The 18261-nt window shown below is 41.6% G+C and overlaps 1 protein-coding gene across 2 annotated transcripts in view; it reads left to right on the top strand.

Annotated features, from left to right (window-relative positions):
• The window catches only part of ADAT1 (adenosine deaminase tRNA specific 1), a 118108-nt gene that overhangs the window by 98778 nt on the left and 1069 nt on the right, over window positions 1-18261 (top strand). For both annotated transcript variants that reach the window (XM_075509329.1, XM_075509330.1), the window contains 6 exons: window positions 458-512; window positions 1278-1408; window positions 2840-3461; window positions 8627-8772; window positions 11167-11266; window positions 13966-14052. In XM_075509329.1, the coding sequence (XP_075365444.1) occupies window positions 458-512; window positions 1278-1408; window positions 2840-3461; window positions 8627-8772; window positions 11167-11266; window positions 13966-14052 (1141 nt within the window). The remainder of the gene's footprint in view (window positions 1-457; window positions 513-1277; window positions 1409-2839; window positions 3462-8626; window positions 8773-11166; window positions 11267-13965; window positions 14053-18261) is intronic.

Consider the following 18261-nt stretch of genomic DNA (forward strand, 5'->3'; position numbering starts at 1 on the left):
ATATCAGAATTACTTACAAGAAAAGTAATTTAAGTTGTCGGACGTAGTGCAACAAGAAACTGCAACCAAAAGCTTAACAAAGACTTGACATTTTCTGGATGTTATGCTTAATCTGAGAATATCAAGATTTACTATTAAGAACAAGCATCAGGAAGGTTTTGAAGGAAGCCGGTGTTTATTCAACTCAAGCGATTTCAGATGTCAGAAGAGTTAAAATGTGGTATTCAAACAAGTCTCTGACTTGCGCGGAGCGAAGACTTTTATCCTTCATTTGTGTAGGCTATTGACCTCCTTTTGTAGTGATGGGAAGTTTAAATATCTTGGAATAACCTAATAGCAATGTTAAACCTTCAAACGCTAACAAATCTGGAGAACTGTTATCTGTCAAATTCTGTTGGCTTTGTTCGTCTCCTTTTCAGTAATGATGCGTATTGTTCTCATTTGGCTGTTGCTTTAGGAGACATTCTGAATGACAGTCATGCTGAAATTGTGGCCAAGAGGAGCTTTCAGAGGTGAGGCATGAAGTTCCCGTGCTGTTACCCAGTGCCACTTGAGGTTGGTTGTTGTGATACAAATGGGTTTGACCTACAGCTGAAATAGCCAGATTCTGCAGCTTCAGGGATGAGAATGTAATGAAAGAGACGGTATTATTTCTGTGTAGGCAACGCTTTTTTTCCCTTTGTTAGCAGTTTAACCTAATTTTTACGCTTCTAGGTGGTGTTAAGGCCCTTTCACAGCAGCTTGTTTCTTCCTCATTCTTGCAGAGCTTCTGTACGAGGAAGTAGGATCTGATTTCATGCGATGTCAATGCTGGTCTGGTGACTAGCTGTCAAGGGTAGCCTTTTTGCTGTTTCCCACATACCAGTCCTCTTGTTTGCGTGGGATAGGCTGGTTCAAGGAACTGAGCCAGGAGAATAGTAATGCTACAGAAATGAGTACATTTCTTGTGGTTTGATGCCATTAAACTGGCTCTCAGAGAATCGGATGATTGCAGTGCTGGTAAAAATGCAGAGTGGGAGGAGGGGACCTTAGATACGCGATTTGAGGAGATAGTTAACCCCACTGAATCCAACCCGTTGAGGTCTGTTATTAAGGTTCCGATGATGTGTTTGCGTTTATGGAGTATGCTGGATCCCACCTGTCTGTAGAAGCATAACTGACTGGTTCCTCATAGACTTCATCAGGAAAGAACAGGCACTAGCGGGCGTCTAATTTTTGTTGCTTTCCCACGCATCAAGAATGAAGTAAATGTTTCATGAAAACTTTCTGCCTACCAGGTATCTCCTCCATCAGATGTGGCTGGCAGCTTCCCATCAGCAATGCAGTATCTTTATTCCGGGAACTGAAACTGGGAAATGGATACTCAAACCAAATACCATATTTGTTTTCTTCTCCAGTCATACCCCATGTGAGTATGCTGGAGTGAACCAATTTCATGGCTCCCACTCATAGAATCTTTTCTGCCCCTTGCCTTTCTTCGGTCTCTCTTTTGGTCTGGAGTGAGAGTGAGGCAGTAACTCATGTTATCAGTATGTGCCCTAAGCTGTACTTGACTGGTCGTCCACAGATACATTTGGCATTTTATTTATCTCGCTGGATATGATTCATGAGAACTCCGTAAATCCAATACACTGTTCATTATATAGTGGAATGCTTCACTTTAAACAGTCATGGCTACTATTTTCTTTTCCAGAAGCTAACATACTTGTCAGAGGTTGCTTTGCTTTAAACATTGTCACCTTGGATTCAAAGTTCAATAAAAAACATTGACATTTACCACAGTTCCTATTTAAAAAAAAAAAAAAAAAGGGGGAACAAACAAAAACCAACAAACAAAGACAAAACCAAACCAACAAAACCAAAACCAAACAAAAAACCAAAACACCAAAACAAAACAGGGGGAAAAAAACCCCCCAAACTCCCAAAAAAGCCCCACCCACGAACCACCACCCCAACCCAAAACTTCTTACAGAATGGAATGCAACTTTTTGTTTTGTCACAAACGCTCTTTGTGTGTTTTAAAAAACCAGCACCGCAGAGATGAGGATCTGTTGGCAAAATGTAGGAAGGTGACCTCTTGGTCTACCAGCTTATCGGATGTGTCGATGTTACCACGCTCTTACCAGTGTGTTCTTCAACTGCTGGTCTGTTACCAGAGCAAAGAAGTCCAAGCACTCTCAAAATACGCCTCATCAGTACTTCACATAGTGAATTAGTTGCTCATACGTTTTCATGCTTTTGATAGCGTTGCTGGAATATGCTATGATGGTTTTCTTCCTTAATGCAATATGAGAATAGAATCTACATCCTCAGATTTAATAGCAAGAATAATTTCCTGACTCCCTTTTTCTCTCACATGCCTGTCAGGCTTTGTTTGCTTTGAACTGAGCTTCAGAAGTTTTGTCTTGAGCTTGTTTTGGTGATACAGATTAAAATTTCCATCCTTATTTCATAGGTTATTCTTTAATTGTTCTTTTGAGCTTTGTATTGTTTAGTTAGATCAGACTAGTTTTCCTGTGAGTCTTCAGCACTGTTTGTAGTCTGTCAAATGCCTTTGAGACTTTTTGCTTTATAATTTTGTTTTAAATTTTGCTTTTTTGATTATTTCTTAGGTAGAATGCAGAACTTGAAATTAAACACATATTGGCTCAAATTTCAGCCAAGTCTGATTCATCATTGCCCAGGGCAACGTTGTTTGAAGAAGTGTGTTCTCGTAGTTAAATTTTCCTGAGTGCAAATCTGTGAAAGCCAGTAGTAGCCGTAATGTTACTGGCGTGATGTGTTCCAGTCATGAGAGGTGGGGTTTGGGCCAATTTTGATGTTACTTCTTTTGTTCTAGGTGGAGATGCTTCTATTATTCCGATGAGTGAACCCGAGAACCAGCTTTCTAAGCCGGTGACTGGAGATGATACAGCTGGTGGCAAATCAGCAGAGTGTAGACATAACCGTGATCATTTGGGTCCAGAAGATAAAAGGAAATCGGAGAAAATGGCAAGTAATCCTACAATCAAGAGAATGAAAACCGACGATGATGGTTATTTTTCCATGATCGCTGAAGACCTGGCCGTTCAGCAAGCATCTGTGAAACAAGAAGACGACACAAATCCAAAGAGCTGCGAATGTTCTGCAGAGGTGCAAACAGCTAATAAGGAGACAGGCTTAGGGAGACAGAAGGTAGTAGATGTTTATAGAACTGGAGCAAAATGCGTACCTGGAGAGCTGGGCGATGCCCGAATACCTGGGCTAGGGTATCACTGTGCGGGATTATTACGAGTGAAGCCAGGTCGTGGGGACAGAACACGCTCTATGTCCTGCAGTGATAAACTGGCTCGCTGGAATGTGTTAGGGTGTCAAGGAGCTCTTCTGATGCATTTCCTGCAGTATCCATTGTATCTGTCGGCAATTATAGTGGGGAAGTGTCCATATAGCCAAGATGCTATGCGGAGAGCAATTATTGAAAGGTAAGTGCTCTCCTTTGGAGATCAGATAGTGTGTATGGAGACAATGAGTTATGGAAGACAACATGTGTCACGCAAATATCAGGACTCTGCACCAAAGTCATTTGCCGAAAACGTGAATTTCTGCAAATTCACGTTTTCAGAAGGGAGCCCTGTGTAGTCTGGAGAAATGTTGACTACTGCTGATGGATCAGACTTGAAGATTCACAGAAGAATTTCTGTCAGATTCAGGATCCCTCTGGTTGTCCCTTCATGGAGCAGGGAGAAGCTGTTACCCACCTGAATTTTTCTAGAAGCCTTCCAGCAGAAAAAGCAGCCGGAAGAACACAAACTCAGTGTAGTGAAGTTTTTTAGCGTCGTGAAGTTGGACTTTTCTTGCCTTCTTCCTGAATGTATTTCCTCAAGCAGGGGCAAGAAAAGTTTTAATTTATTCAGTTATCCATACTCCGCAAAGTCATTCTGAATATCTGTAAGTTCCCTTTTAGAGAATTGTGCTGGTGGGCAAAAGCAGTTTTTATTTCTTGCCAGGACCATTCCTAAAATTAAATTTAAAAGCCCCCAAATCCATCCATCTTAAAGGCAATCCGACTGAAATGACTCCAAATGAGTGCGTAGGTAGAATTTTGCACTGTGGAAAGGATGTCCTTCTGGCTGTCCTTACAAACCTTTTTATAACTTAGCCTTAAATGAACTTCTTAGTTCTTCTGAAGCTTTTGCTGATTTTACACCCTGCTTTCAGACTTACTTTCCAAGTAAGTCTGTACTTGGACTTACTTGGCAAGTGAAAGGTGCGGTATTTTAAACTTGCTTTGAAGGGAACTGTAGTAAAAACAGTTTACTTTTTGCTGTCTTCCTAAGCCTGGACCCAAACTTAAAATTTTCCTGGAGGTTAATAGTTGGGTTATTGCGTATGCATACAAGTCCATCCCACGTAAAAGTTCAAAATCGTATTGTCAGTCCGTTCTCAGTAGAGGTTTTTGAAAACAGCTGTTCTGAAGTTTTGACTGTGTCACGTGCCTTCAGGTGTGCTGTGCAGCCCATGGAAACTGAGTTCTAGACCTAATGCGGAAATTGCTATGGAGTGGTGGAGTACGTTCAGGTTTCGAAAGATGAGTACTGTTTGGCAACCAGATTGGAAAGTCATGATTTCATGTCAGCGCTTGTTTCTGTTAGTGTTCATTGTCAGTTTGTTGCTTTTTGAGCAAAACCTTGTGCTTCTGGGACACTTCACGCTTGCGTGCAAGCTAACATCTCTCACTGGTCTGTTCCACCACTTACATTCACGCTGATTCGGATGCGCAGTGCAAGCTCACCTTTTGTAGTCTTCATGCATTCTGAGGGATGCACTTCAGGATTCTACCATGAGACTCTGGGCCTCCAGGTTCTGTAAGGGATGAGGTTTGTGGCTCTGCGACTCCGGCTTTGGCATGCTTGTTTCTCCTCCTCCTGCTCTGCAATATGTAAAGAAGTGGAGTTTGTGAACCTGATCCACCTTTAGGAATGATTGAAATGGCAGATAGAGGAGCCAACGAGGAGAGGTACTCTGCTGGACCTCATACTCGCCAGCAATGAGTATGAGGCTACTTGGGGATGTGAAGGTCGAGAGAGGCCTTAGTTGCAGTGACCATGAGATGGTGGGAGCTCAGGATTCTGAGGGGAGGGAGGAGAGTAAAAAGCAAGCTCCCAGCCATGGACTTCAGGAGAGTGGACTTTGGCCTTTTCCAAGATATGCTTGGAAGAGTCATATGGGATAAGGCCCTGGAGGCAAGAGGGGCCCTTAAAAACTGGTTAATGTTCAAGGATCACCCCCTCCAAGCTCAAGAACGGCCCATCCTGACAAATAGGAAGTCAGGCAAAAATGTCAGGAGGCCTGCATGGATGAACAAGGAGCTCCTGGCCAAACTCAAATGTGAAAAGGAAGCATGTGGTGGGTGGAAGCAAGGGCAGGTAAGGTAGGAGGAATATAGAGACGGTGTCTCTGTGTGCAGGGATGAGGTTGGGAAACCTAAAGCCCAGCTGGAATTGAATCTGGCAAGGGGTGTCAAAGACCAGAAGGGCTTCTCTAAGTACATAGGTGACAAAAGGAAGGCTAGGGAAAATGTGGGCTCGCTGCTGAATGAAATGGGGGACCTGGTTACACAGGATGTGGAAGAGGCCGAGGTACTGAATGCTTTCTCTGCCTCAGTTTTTACTAGCAAGACCAGCCTTCAGGAATCCCAGGTCCTAGAGACCAGGGGGAAAGCCTGGAGCAAGGAGAACGTACCCTTGGTGGAAGAGGATCAGGTCAGGGAATACTTAAGAGCACTAGACGTGCCTAAATCCCTGGGCCCTGATGGAATGCACCCAGGAGACTGGAGGGAGCTGGCGGATGTCATTGCGAGGCCACTCCCGTTAATCTTTGATCGATCGTGGCGGCTGGGAGAAGTTCCCGAAGACTGGAGGAAAGCAAATGTCACTCCATTCTTCACGAAGGGCAAGAAGGAGGAGCCAGGGAACTACAGGCTGGTCAGCCTCACACCTCGATCCCTGGGAAGGAGGTTGGAGCAGCTAATCCTGGAAGCCGTTTCCAGGCACAAGAAAGGCCAGAAAATCGCGGGAAGCAGTCCCCTTGGTGAACCGATGCTGAAGTCGTGCTTGACCAACTTGAAAAACTTGTGCGGTGGAGTGACTGGCCTGGTAGATGAGGGGAGAGCAGTGAATATTGTCTACCTAGACTGCAGTAAGGCTTTTGGCACTGCCTCTTGGAAGATCCTCATAGAGGATCTGCTAAAGTACGGGCTGGATGGGCAGACAGTGAGGTGAATTGAAAACTAGCTGAATGGCTGAGCCCAGGGGTGGTGACCACTGGCCAAAGTGTAGTTGGGGGTGTAACTAGCCGTGTACCCCAGGGGTCAATAGTAGGTCCAGTCCTGTTTAACGTCTTCATTAATGATCTGGATGATGGCGCAGAGCGTACCCCCAGCACGTTTGCTGATGGCTCAAAACTGGGAGGAGTGGCTGATGCGCCAGGGGATTGTGCTGCTATCTAGAGGGACCTCGACAGGCTGGAGAAAGGTAGGAACCTCATGAAGTTCAACAAGGGGAAGTGCAAAGTCCTGCTGCACCTTGTTGGAGGAGCAGCCCCATGCACCAATATATGCTGGGGGCTGCCCAGCTGGAAAGCAGCTTTGCAGAAAAGGACCGGGGGGTCCTGCTAGACCCCATGAACATGAGCCAGCAGTGTGCCCTGGCAGCAAAGAAGGCTAATGATATCCTGGGCTGCATTAGGCAAAGCATTGCCAGCCAGTCCAGGGTGGTGATCCTTCGCCTCTACTGGCACTGGTGAGGCCACACCTGGAGGGCCGTGCCCAGTTCTGGGCTCCTCCAGTACAAGAGAGACATGGACAGAGTGGAGAGAGTCCAACAGAGGGCCTCAAAGACGTTTAAGGGACCGGAGCATCTCTCCCATGAGGAGAGGCTGGGAGAGCTGGGACGGTTCAGCCTAGAGAAGAGAAGGCTCGGGGGCATCTTACCAATGTGTATAAATACCTGAAGGGAGGGTGCAAAGCAAATGGAGCCAGGCTGTTTTCAGTGGGGCCCAGGGACAGGACAAGAGGCGATGGGCACAAACGGAAACACAGGGGCTTCCCTCTGAGCATCAGGAAACGCTTCCTTAGTGTGCAGTGACGGAGCACTGGCACGGGTTGTCCAGAGAGGCTGTGGAGTCTCCCACCTCAGAGAGACTCAAAAGACACGGTCCTGGGCAGCTGGCTGGAGCTGGCCCTGCTTGAGCAGGAGGGGCTGGACCAGACGACCTCCAGAGGTCCCTTCCCACCTCAATTGTTATGGGATTTACTGAAGTGGTTTAGGACACCTCACATGTGACAGCTTGTAGTGGTCAGCTGGGGAAAGACTAAGAGTTGTGTTAGACTGGAAAGGCAAAGCTTATGTGCATTTTCATGGTGGTAAAAATTTGTCTGCTTCTTTGATCTGAATTACATCCAAGATTTCATTTTTCTCCCTACTGTGAGTGGTAGATCTCTGATAACACCACCTGTCACCTCAGGGAAATTTATGTGGGAGGTGAAGCGCACTGCTGCTAAATGAGGAAATTCATCTGCTGTGCACTGGCTTTCTTGCTTCTTGGATCCTTGAGTTGATGAAAACTATCCCAGCAACAAAAGGATAGGAAGTGCGTATTTTTCATGCTTAGGAGGTTGAATTGGTGCAACAAAGGAATCTGCAAGCATTAGAGGAGAGTAAATGCAACTGGGCGGAGTGGAGGGAAAGGAGAGCGAGAGAGAAACCGGGGAGGTGAACTACTCCCTTTAAGAGGCGGTTACTAGACCAGTTCATCTGAGAGGTTTGACTTGGTTTAGTAACTCCTTTTCTCCATAGCCTTGCATCCTTCTAGGATGGTTATAAAAGAAGACATAGTATATTGATAGGGGAAACTCTAGCTACCTATGCCGTGGAGCTTACTGGATAATCCTTTCCTCATTCTGTAACACATGGGACAAGAATTTGCCCAGCCTCGTTAGTCTTAGGTTGCAAAGTCAGGCACTTTTTCAGACTATTAGATCTGACAATATGAACCTTAGTCTTAATTAATTCCTGCTCTATGTAAATATTATGATGATTAAACACATGCCGTTTTTTCCTCCTCATATGATCCTAATCCCATTCAGTGTGTAACAGTAGTTTAAGGTAGGACAACAAAGATGAGAGTATACATGGAACTGTAAGTATATTTTGTATCTTTCTAGTCTTTGATTATGAACCTTTAGGTTCGTAAAAGTTGTTAATGTACTATGGTTGACTATGTAAATCCTTTATGGTTATTATTTTTCATTGTGATTGCAGAAGTATATTGCAGTTTTTATCTTGCATACTTTATCTCCATCGATTATACTAGCTTTTAGCTAGACATTTTTTTAAATCAATTCATCATAGTTTTTCTAGGGTGGACAAGGTCTTAATAAACTATGTGGCTTTGTTTTTTTAACAAATATTTCCCTTTTTTGAAGGGAAAAATGCCCCCAAACCTCATCTCTCTTCTACAACTCACGTTCAATTCAGTTTTAATGTAAAAGTAACATGTTTTAGATTATGAAGGGAAATTGCACAAAATTGGCTTGTTTGGGAAGACCAGACTTAAAATCACTTGCATTTTTCCGTGTCTACTTTAGGTGTCAGCACATCTCATTTTTACCAGATGGTTTTCTCGCTCAGGAGGTTAAGCTGCTGCAATCGGATCTTCGATTTGAACATAGCCGTCAGGCAATTCAGGAAGTTCAGACTAACAGCAAAACAAAACTTGTTCCTTGTAGTGCAGGTGAGTTAACTTGGGCTAGTTGCGTAACTGTGTGCAGAAGTCCAAATAGCAATCAGGTGGCTTTGGTGGTTTCCTAAAATGGAACATCATTCATTGCCAGTGCTAGAGGCAAAGTGTGACTTACTGCAAGAAATTAATTTCAGGCCAGGACTTAATTGTTAATAATTAATAATATTCAGCTCAGCCTCTAGTTCCCTGTAGGGAGTTTTCAAACTGAATAAACACTTGGTTGATGCCATTAAGAATTTATAATCTAAACAAAGACAGAAAATAACCAGTGAAAGCAAAAGTTTTGAGGGCAGTAAGAAAACAAAAATATCAAAAGACTTCTTGTTTCAGTTAGTTTTTCTTCTCCTTGGTAACGAACAGAAGACTTGCCATGCTGAGTTATGCTTGTAATTGCTCCAGAAATCTGTGAACGTAGAAAGAATACAAAGTAGTATAGTGTGAAGGTTTAATTGATAGAGGTTTTGGACATTGCATTTTTTTGTCATGGTGATGAATGAATATGCAAGTCACGTTGTGATTTAGCAACATGGTCTCATTTGGGGAAAAAAACCCTAATGGAACTGCCACTGTATGCGTATGGTTAAGCAGTTTCTTTAAACTTGGACATGCCTACCTTCTGCTGTTGTATACTTTTCTGGCTTAACTGGAGCTGGAAGTTATTCTATTACAATAGAGCTGATGATAAAATAGAATGGAAACAAAGGGTTCCTTAATTCAGATTCATTAAATTTGAGTTATTTACAGGTGCCAGGAAGGAAAAGATTTTGATTCTGTGAGATAGGAAACAAAATCCATCATTGAAAAATGGTGCCAATTCACTTAGCAAAAAACATCTGAAGCCAACTGTGATTAAATTCCTGTGTATGCCTGCCTTTTCTGTACAGTTACTCAGGTCATTCTGCTAAGTAAAGATGAATGATGCTTTATCACAATTTTGCATATATGAATTGTGCCAGGTTGATTTTTTTCTTGAAGGGGTGAAAATCAGAATAAACTCTAAATTCAGGGCTGTTACACTGAGTATTCAAATATGCTTGATAGCAACATTTCAGCTGGTATTTTTAAAAAGAAAAATGTGTTCCAGTTAATATTCTGAAGTTTGTGATAACTATGAAGAAATGAAAGAATAGAAAATATTTTCATTTTTAAGTAAATTTTTATCTGCTTGTCAGAATCTGATATCCTCTGACCAGGTGGTTTTGGATACTCCACATGTGGAGGGTTTAATGTTTAATACCAGTTGTATGTATTTAATGTTATTTGGCATTACACAGGATTTTAATTTAGTAGAGTGATACAGCATTGTACCTAAATCACAATGCAAGTGCAATATACACTTAGCAGAGTATGGCAATTGCAGTGTATAGTTGAATCATGATACAAGTGTGATTAACATAACCAGTCTCTATAATATGTTTTATAATGTGTAGGTTTTGAGCATCTTGAACAGCAAGATGGTATCAGGAAGGAGAGAAGCTGTGAAAATTGTCTTTAGAATTAATGCATGTGCAACTGTTTTGCATGTTAGGAACACAGAGAAGTGGGAGAACTTAGGGAACAAAAATTGTCTCAAGGCAGTAGAAGTTAAAGGAACTGTTGTTAGGCTATGGAGGGACATATTGGGCATGTCAATCAGTTTTGTTTCTGTTAATATGCTACTAATGCTTTGATAGTTATTTATAAATCTATAAGGTATGGCATGCAGAGTTTCAGCATTAAGAAGTTTACAGTCTAAGATGGTAATAAGATTACCAGAATGGGGGTAAAGGATAAGGTTGTTGGCACTTACTATCTCTTCCAACAAATTATTTTTATTTGACTACTAGCTAATAACATTGTTCAAGTAAATTCTACAGATATGTGATGTATGTCAGCTATCAAACATAGAGTGAACTATTTAGAGTATACAATACACAATAAAGTAATAGTACACAATAAATTAATAAGGAAAACATAGAGTGACTGGTGCAGGTAGCTTGGGGGAGTATTTCACAGCCTGATATGAAAATAAACTGTCTGACTTGGAAATTTCTTCATACTTTGTCCAGACAGGATGCACAAAAGAAAGTAGAATCCCCCTAAAAATGTGAGAATTACAAAGCTGGAGACCAAACACTTAGAGGCATGGATTCTTGAAGGACCTGATTAAGATGAAAGCTCTGTGTGTGTTTGTGTGTGTGTATATTTATTTTTTTTTTATAAACATAATTTACCTGTTCTTTTAGGTACTGGAATCCTGGCCCTAGACAACCATGGTCCTCTTTCTAGTTTGAATTATTTTGGGAAGCAGCATGGTATCATGCGAACACATAGAATGAAAGGAACTGTTAAGTTCTGCTTTTGTGATTAAAGCGTCTCCCTTGTTCATAATCCGTTCTTCTACAGCTATCAGTTGGAGTGCAGTCCCTGAGCAACCTCTGGATGTCACCTCAAATGGCTTCCGTCAGGGAACAACAAAGAAGGGGATTGGGAGCCGTCAGAGCAGGTGTGAGAATGTTGTGATATCTGGATGCGTATCTTATTTAGTAGTATACATGCCTCTGTCAGCTCATGTGATGTGTAGTGCATTGTCAGAGCAGAAAGAAATCTAGGGAGTGGGGGAAAAAGGGGAAAGGTACGGAGTGGGGGGAAAAGGGAGAGTCACCGTGTAAGGGAGAGAGGGGGAGTTGGAATGACAAAAGTTGAATGAGGGTTAACAAGTTTATTTGATTTCTTCTTTGTCACTGTTGATTAAAGAGAGCATTGTAGATAATGGTGGTGGGGGACTATGATAAATTTTTATTAAAAGACAGCTTATTTATTGGTGAAGTTAGCAGAATTTTTGCTTTGTATCTTTTGGGTTGATGACTGTGAAGGAAATGCATGTGTTGCAGATCCTCTTTTTACAGATTCCTTTTTCTGTAAGAGTCAGGCCACCTGACCTGGATGTATGATTGTTAAAAGTGTTGCTCTGAAATGTGACTTTCTGCCTTAAAGTTTGGAAAGGTTATGAAATGCTTGCAGCAGATTCCTAACACAAAACATGTCACCTTTCCAATTGTTGTCTTGACACTGTGCTCTTTAAGAAACATCATAATCTTCTATCAACTATTAATGTTTAAAGAAAAAGTTATGTATTTTTCTTGTGGTTGAGAGGAATTACTTGTAAATATCTGCAGACAAATTTCTCCATCTCTCTACACTTTCCTCAGTTTAGGTGAGGTAACCAAAATAATCATTGGTCTGTGGAAGTTCAGCTTGAGGGCTGGGGACATGTTTTGGTTGTTGGCTGCTTATACTACCAATTTATCAATGGTCATATTGTTCATTTTCCCCAGGCTTTCTGGGAGAAGGAAGATAATCCTGACAGTAGTGAATAAAGTGATAAGTAGAGCTTAGACAATTCTTGTGGAGTATTGATTCACATGCCTGCGAGTTGCACGTTCTGAGCTTCTCGAAGTTAGGCCTGACTTGACTGAAGGTTTATCCTGGTATATCCTAGTATTTCCATCTTTTCCCTGGAAAGAAGAGGATGAGGAACTTTGTGGTTTGTGACCACTATCGATGTCTGGGATATTGTTAGCACAGGTGACCTGGGTGACTTAGTGTGTCTTTTGAGACAGGCTTTATGTGCACTGTAGAATATTAGTTTTCAATATGTGGTGTGTAATAAATTCCAGAAGACGTGTGAAAGATCAAACAAACCAACCCACCCCTTTTTCTCAGTAGGCTTAAATTTATTATGTAGCATTTCTGTATCAACACTAAAACTTTAGAGCCACCTGCTAGCTGCCAGTTTGCACAAAACTGTAGGAACTTAATTATTGTTGAGAGCGCCTCCTCTCTTTTTTTACATGTGCTTGAAATTCACTAAAACATTCAAAAGTTATTAGAGAGGGCCTACAAGACTGTGTGATTGCAAAGGTCTTGTTTCCTTAGGAAATCAGGATTAAAAACAATGTCAAAGAATAAGTAAACTGTTTACACTTTCGTGAGAAACGGTCACAAAAGGAACTTCTATAATGCAAATAAGGAGTTTATAGCCTTATCAGGAGGGGTATGTTTAATGATAAACAAGACTTGTATTTCTGTCCTGGTTTTTTTCCCTCAAGGAATCTCAGGGTGACTGGTAGGGGGTGTTGTTTGGGGTTTTTGTTCCCCCTCAATATGCTAGATAACATTAAATATCAAGGAAGGTAAAGTTGACTGACTAAAAGGAATTTGCAGGTAGATGTCTGGTATGTGCTTTTGTTAATGCTTAATTAACTAAACACTAAAAACTACAATGTGAACCTTTGACAGATAAACATGAGGTTGAAATTTTAGAGCATCTTTGCATGCCAGTTTTGGGGTTCTTAAAGAACATACAAGCAAAATAGGAAGGTTTTTTTGATTGGTGGGTTTTTTCAATGCTTCTGGAGAATCAGCTTGCACGTGTTGGAGAACTGAATCAGTCATCGTGAACACAAGCGTATAGAGAGAATTAATTTAATTAAATAGAGAAAATAGCTGGGGCTTTCAAAAACAAACCATGCTTTATAAACAGCTCTTCTGGTTGCCTTCTCTTTGGGGGAAGAGAAGGGCTTAAAGCTGACAGAGATGCATATGGTATCTTTAAAAGACCTTTCAAACTTTGACTCACTTTATTTTCTGATGAGCCTCCTTATTTTTAACTGCCCTGCAGCTGTTGCTGAATGTGTCCTCATCACCATTGTGAAAAGGATGGCATTGTTCCAGATATTTCTGCTGGTTCTTTTCTTTGTTCTGAATAATACAAAGTTTGTCAGTTTGAACAAGGCTTTGGAGTCCTTCTGTGCTTGTTTGATCACTTCTGGGACTAGTCCTTCTGGCTCAACCTTGCTGTAGTTGTGAGCTGATGACGGTGCAGTCTCACACAGATAACAATGTGGGGATATTAAAATGTTCTCTCTGCAAACTGACAGAGCGCTGGCTGGGACAATGGGGGCAATGCAGCTCTTTGTCAATGTAACATTTAAAATGAAGGCAAAAGGCAGGTAGGCAGGTTGGATGGGGTAGGAGAAGTTAAATTGTGGAGAACTTTTTCCATTCTTTGAGAAGTGGACATAATCTTTTTTTATAAAAAACATTCAGCTGGGATGTACTGCTGTGAGCTGTAAGAGGAAGTGCATTTCTGATTTCTTTTTTCCATCAGCATTTCTGATTTTTTTTTTTTTTTTTAATCAGATCCAAGATCTGTAAAGTGGAATTCTTCCATACATTCCAAAAGCTGGTGACAAGTATTTCACAAGAGGATCTACCAGACACTCTCCGGTAAAGACATTTTTGTTATATTTAGAAGAGTGAATTTATCTTAATGAAACTCAAGAATACTGTGATGATACCAGAATCTGCTCATGAATCTCACCTTAGATTAGTTAATTGTTAAAATTTGATACTTGAAAAGTATGGCATGTGCTTGATGGGTTAGGAAGACTCTCTTTTTGGTCTTTTTAATCACTCCTTGGAGAAATAGCTATTGCATCTCATGTATTAATGACAGAAGAAATTGCAGGTGGTTTGTTTGGAGTTAAGGGAAGACTTTGGGGCAGCCGATCTCTTCTGAAGGCTTACTACTTTTCAAAGGGGTAAACTCTGTTCCTGATCAGTGGAGCCTTGTCCTTCTCTTGCACTAGATCTGGTGTCTGTTGGACACCTCTGTAAGCCTCTTCAACTTGCTGTCTTGGCAGAAAACTCTACGTTTGGGGTTTTTTTTTCTGAGTTAAAGTGGTCTTGTCTGAAAGTGGCAGTGGACAGCTGGGGAAGAAGGAGTGGAGAGGGAGATGAGAGGAGCAAGTATTATCTTTTCTTTTGAAAACGTGAGCTGTTAGATCAGCTGCCTGCAGCACTGTACCCATGGTGGCGTTCAAACCCTCCATCCCAAAATTGTCGTCAGGTTATTGAGACCTGGTTGGTGTTTAGTAATTCTATCAAATGCCATTTCTTTGTTTCACAAGAAGGAAGAGTTTTAGTAAAAAAAAAAAAAAAAGGCGATTTTTTTTTTTTTTTCCTTAGAAAAGTCTAGTCTAAAATCTTTTTTCATCTAAGTGTATGATGGAGTAAGAGCTAGTAAGGTGAGATAGTGTGTAGGGCTCTTTCTGCAATGCTTATGTTATGTAGATGGAGACTTTCTGGAAAGAACAGGAAGAGGTTTATGTTTGAGAAAGCCATACCTGGAGGCTTCTTTTACATTCTTAGAAACAAGTTTGGTGTATCAGACTGGAGTTTCTTGCGGTAATCATCTGGTCTGGCATTGCATTATGTGCATTACGTATCTGGTGGTATTCCAGCTACCATAGAGCAGGGCATAGTTTCATATGTACAGAAACTTATCTCTCACTTTGGCTTAGAGAGTCTAAGAGATGTAGAAGGTTCCAAATCCATTGCCTTGGAAGGTTTATTTTATTTTAGACTTACTTCCAGGTACGATTTCACCAGCTCTGGGATGCAATTATACCAGCTGTTGAGCTAATTTAACTGCTTGTAGCTGCTGATGGGGATGGTCTTGCAGCAGTCTCTGCTGCTACTGGCTGTAGATTCCTGTTTTCTCCTTTTATATCAGTAGCACTTCTCCAACCTCATGGTGAGCCAGTTCAACTAGCTAACGTGGCAGAAAACCATTTCCTTGTCTTCTGTGTTTTCTATTGGACTAATGAGCTGAATTAGCTCATGGAAAGCTAAAACAGATAATAAAACCTGTGCAAAGGAAGTAGGAGGTATGTGTGGCTGGTAACAGGGGAGATAGGCCATTTCTGCCTTTCATGGTACCAAGACATCAGATGAGATGAACTTAGCCAAAGTAAGCGCACCCTGGATCTTTAATTATGAGATCTTGCTTCCTTTTGAGTTTTGTGAATTAAAAGATTGCGGTTACCTTCTGTGTCTGTAGAAGTGTCTCATAACTATTTTAAAGTTCTGATGTCAACATGAGCCATGCTATTGCTGAAATGGTTTCAACTGATTCTATAAATAGACATACACTTTCTCCTTAATTCAGTTTTAAATATAAAATTATTAGCCTCTTTTGGGTGGGAGTTTGTCCTCACTTGTTTAGCCATCATAATTTCCTCAGAATAGAGTGTTAGCTGGTGGATTGTTGGATAGGTGACTCATTGTGCTGATCATGTGCTGCTTACATAAAGTCACTTCACCTCAGGGCTTGTCTAGACTCCAGTGGCTTTGTAATTTCCTTTGACTTTTTTGTCCTCTACCATTTTTCTGTCTGGGCTTCTCCTGACAAAGTCCAGCTGATTCGCAGACGTGGCATCATTTTTAGGCTGCACAAACTCTATTTATACAGTAGAGGTGCTATCTCACCAGTCAGCTTGTTCGGTTGCTTTCCGTTTGAAGTCTTTGTTTTTCCTAGTCTTCACTTAAAAAGCAAAATAAAAAATGTCTTTGTATTGCTGTTTCCTCCTTCTTCCCTTTCCCTTTCTACACAATATTCTGATGTGTTTTCTTCCTTTTTCTTCCTTTCCTCCTCATAGTCTGAATTTGAGTGGACTTCAGATAAGAAATCCCACAAATTGTTTCCTCTAAACTCCTGTGTATTTAACTGTTACCCAGTTTTATATCTTCTTCCCATTCAAATGTATCTTGTTATCTCCTCCCACAAATGGTTAGCTGTAGTGCTATGCTATCACCAGTTTCCTTTTCCCACTTTGCCCCTAAGTTCCTGCCCTGCCTCTTCTAGTGCACTTTTTGGTCTCTAGCCTCCCATCCTTTCTGCTCCATCAAGGGAATCTCATTCTGTGGTCCTTTCAGATTTGCTGAACAGCTTGTCTTGGTAGTTGTAGCAAATGAGAGGAAAATAGCTGTTTCACCTTTAACAAGATTGAGCCAGTCCAAAAATCTGTATTGTGTAATTCTTTTTTTATCTTTGACCATCCTAAATGTGACCTCATAAGTACAAGTAGCTGTGTTTTGAAGATGTAAACAGCATCTGATATTAGCTATTCTATGACAAAGGACAAATATAAGTCATTAGATGCATTTATAGTGAAGAAGGGCAGGGTCAAAGTCTTAAACAAATATGTCAGATGTACTTTAAGTGCAAGAAGCATGCTAGCATAAAAGAGTTTCTTCCCAAAGAATGATTCGGTCGTTATCTTAAGTGTAAGCATGCTCCCCAGAGAATGGTTTTGAGGTGGAGGAGAAGGTGCAGGTGGTTTGTACTGTGTCTGAGGTACATGTTGGAGTACCTGGGAGAGGAACAGCTTGCCTGTGCTAGGGATTTGGAGCTGGTTGTGGTGGGTTGACCTTGGCCCTTCTTGTACTTGTGTTGTTTCCTGAATGCTGCTTATGCAGACCGTTGCTGGTCTTTTGCCTGTTCAGTGATGCTCCTAAACTATGATGCACCATTGGTAATGGGATTTTGTGACTGTTCCACTGGGCAGGTGGAGGACAGTTGCAGTGGGCCCTTCCATGGAACTTTCCAGAGCAGCTTGGAGGTTAGTTTCACAGAGTTTGATTAATGTGAAGGAAGTAAAGAAAGCAAAATGGATTAGCTGTGACAAGAGTGCAGGCAGGTTTGTAAGAGACTATACATCTCCCATGTTCAGCAATGGCATAGACAGGTTCTCTACCCTTGCACTTTCTGAACCTAAGGTCTGCAGGACAGATGATATCTCATGGCTTGCTATGCATGTCACAGTGTTCTAGAAATGAATTTATAGCAGAATGCTGAGTGTCTGAAATACAGCTTCTGATGGTCTGCTGTTACCTTTTTTGGGGGTTGTTGGGTTTGGGGTTTTTCGGGGGGGGGGGGGGGGGGTGTGGGGTGTGGGGTGTGGTGTGGTAATCAATATTGCCTTTGAGCGTGAAAGCCTGTTCTGGAAGTTAGTGCAGTGGTTCTCAGACTTTTTAGATTAGGGTTCCTGGAGTAGTTTGGCTCTTTCTTGACGAAGGTCATGTTGCCTATGATCTTCCCTTCATATTGGGTCGAATGTATAAACATTACATACCACATGTGGCTGACAGACCGTTTGGCAAAGGGAGACAAAAGAGGCTGGGAAAGGAATGCAAGGAAAGGAAAAAAGTCTTGATGAAATTGTCTTACAGGCACTTGTGTTCAGATACTCTAGACCTGAATTTCCCTATTTTGAAAATCAGTGGTATAATGCACTCTGCTGAGTGACCAGGGGTTCTGCTGAGATTGTAGGGAGGAGGTGCTACATAAGGAGGGGAAACAGAGCACCAAAACTGCCGAGTCTCTTTTGCTCTGGGGAGAAGATAAAAAAATATTTTCTCCTTTGTCTCACTCTTCCCCATTATTTTGTGTTGGAAAAGGACAACTGTCCTGTTCGTTCTTCTGCCCTTCCCTTCCAGCCAGCAATTGTATCTATTCTTCTAGCAAAACAAGGCTACTTCCACCCAATTCAAAGCACCCATCTCTAGCCACCTATTCTGCTTTGCTTTGACATTTTTTGCTATTATGGAAGTTTTCTGTAACCTTTTATCACACAGTCAAACACTGATACTTCT

Source organism: Mycteria americana, chromosome 8 (assembly GCF_035582795.1).
Source record: "Mycteria americana isolate JAX WOST 10 ecotype Jacksonville Zoo and Gardens chromosome 8, USCA_MyAme_1.0, whole genome shotgun sequence".
Classification (NCBI taxonomy): Eukaryota; Metazoa; Chordata; class Aves; order Ciconiiformes; family Ciconiidae; genus Mycteria; species Mycteria americana.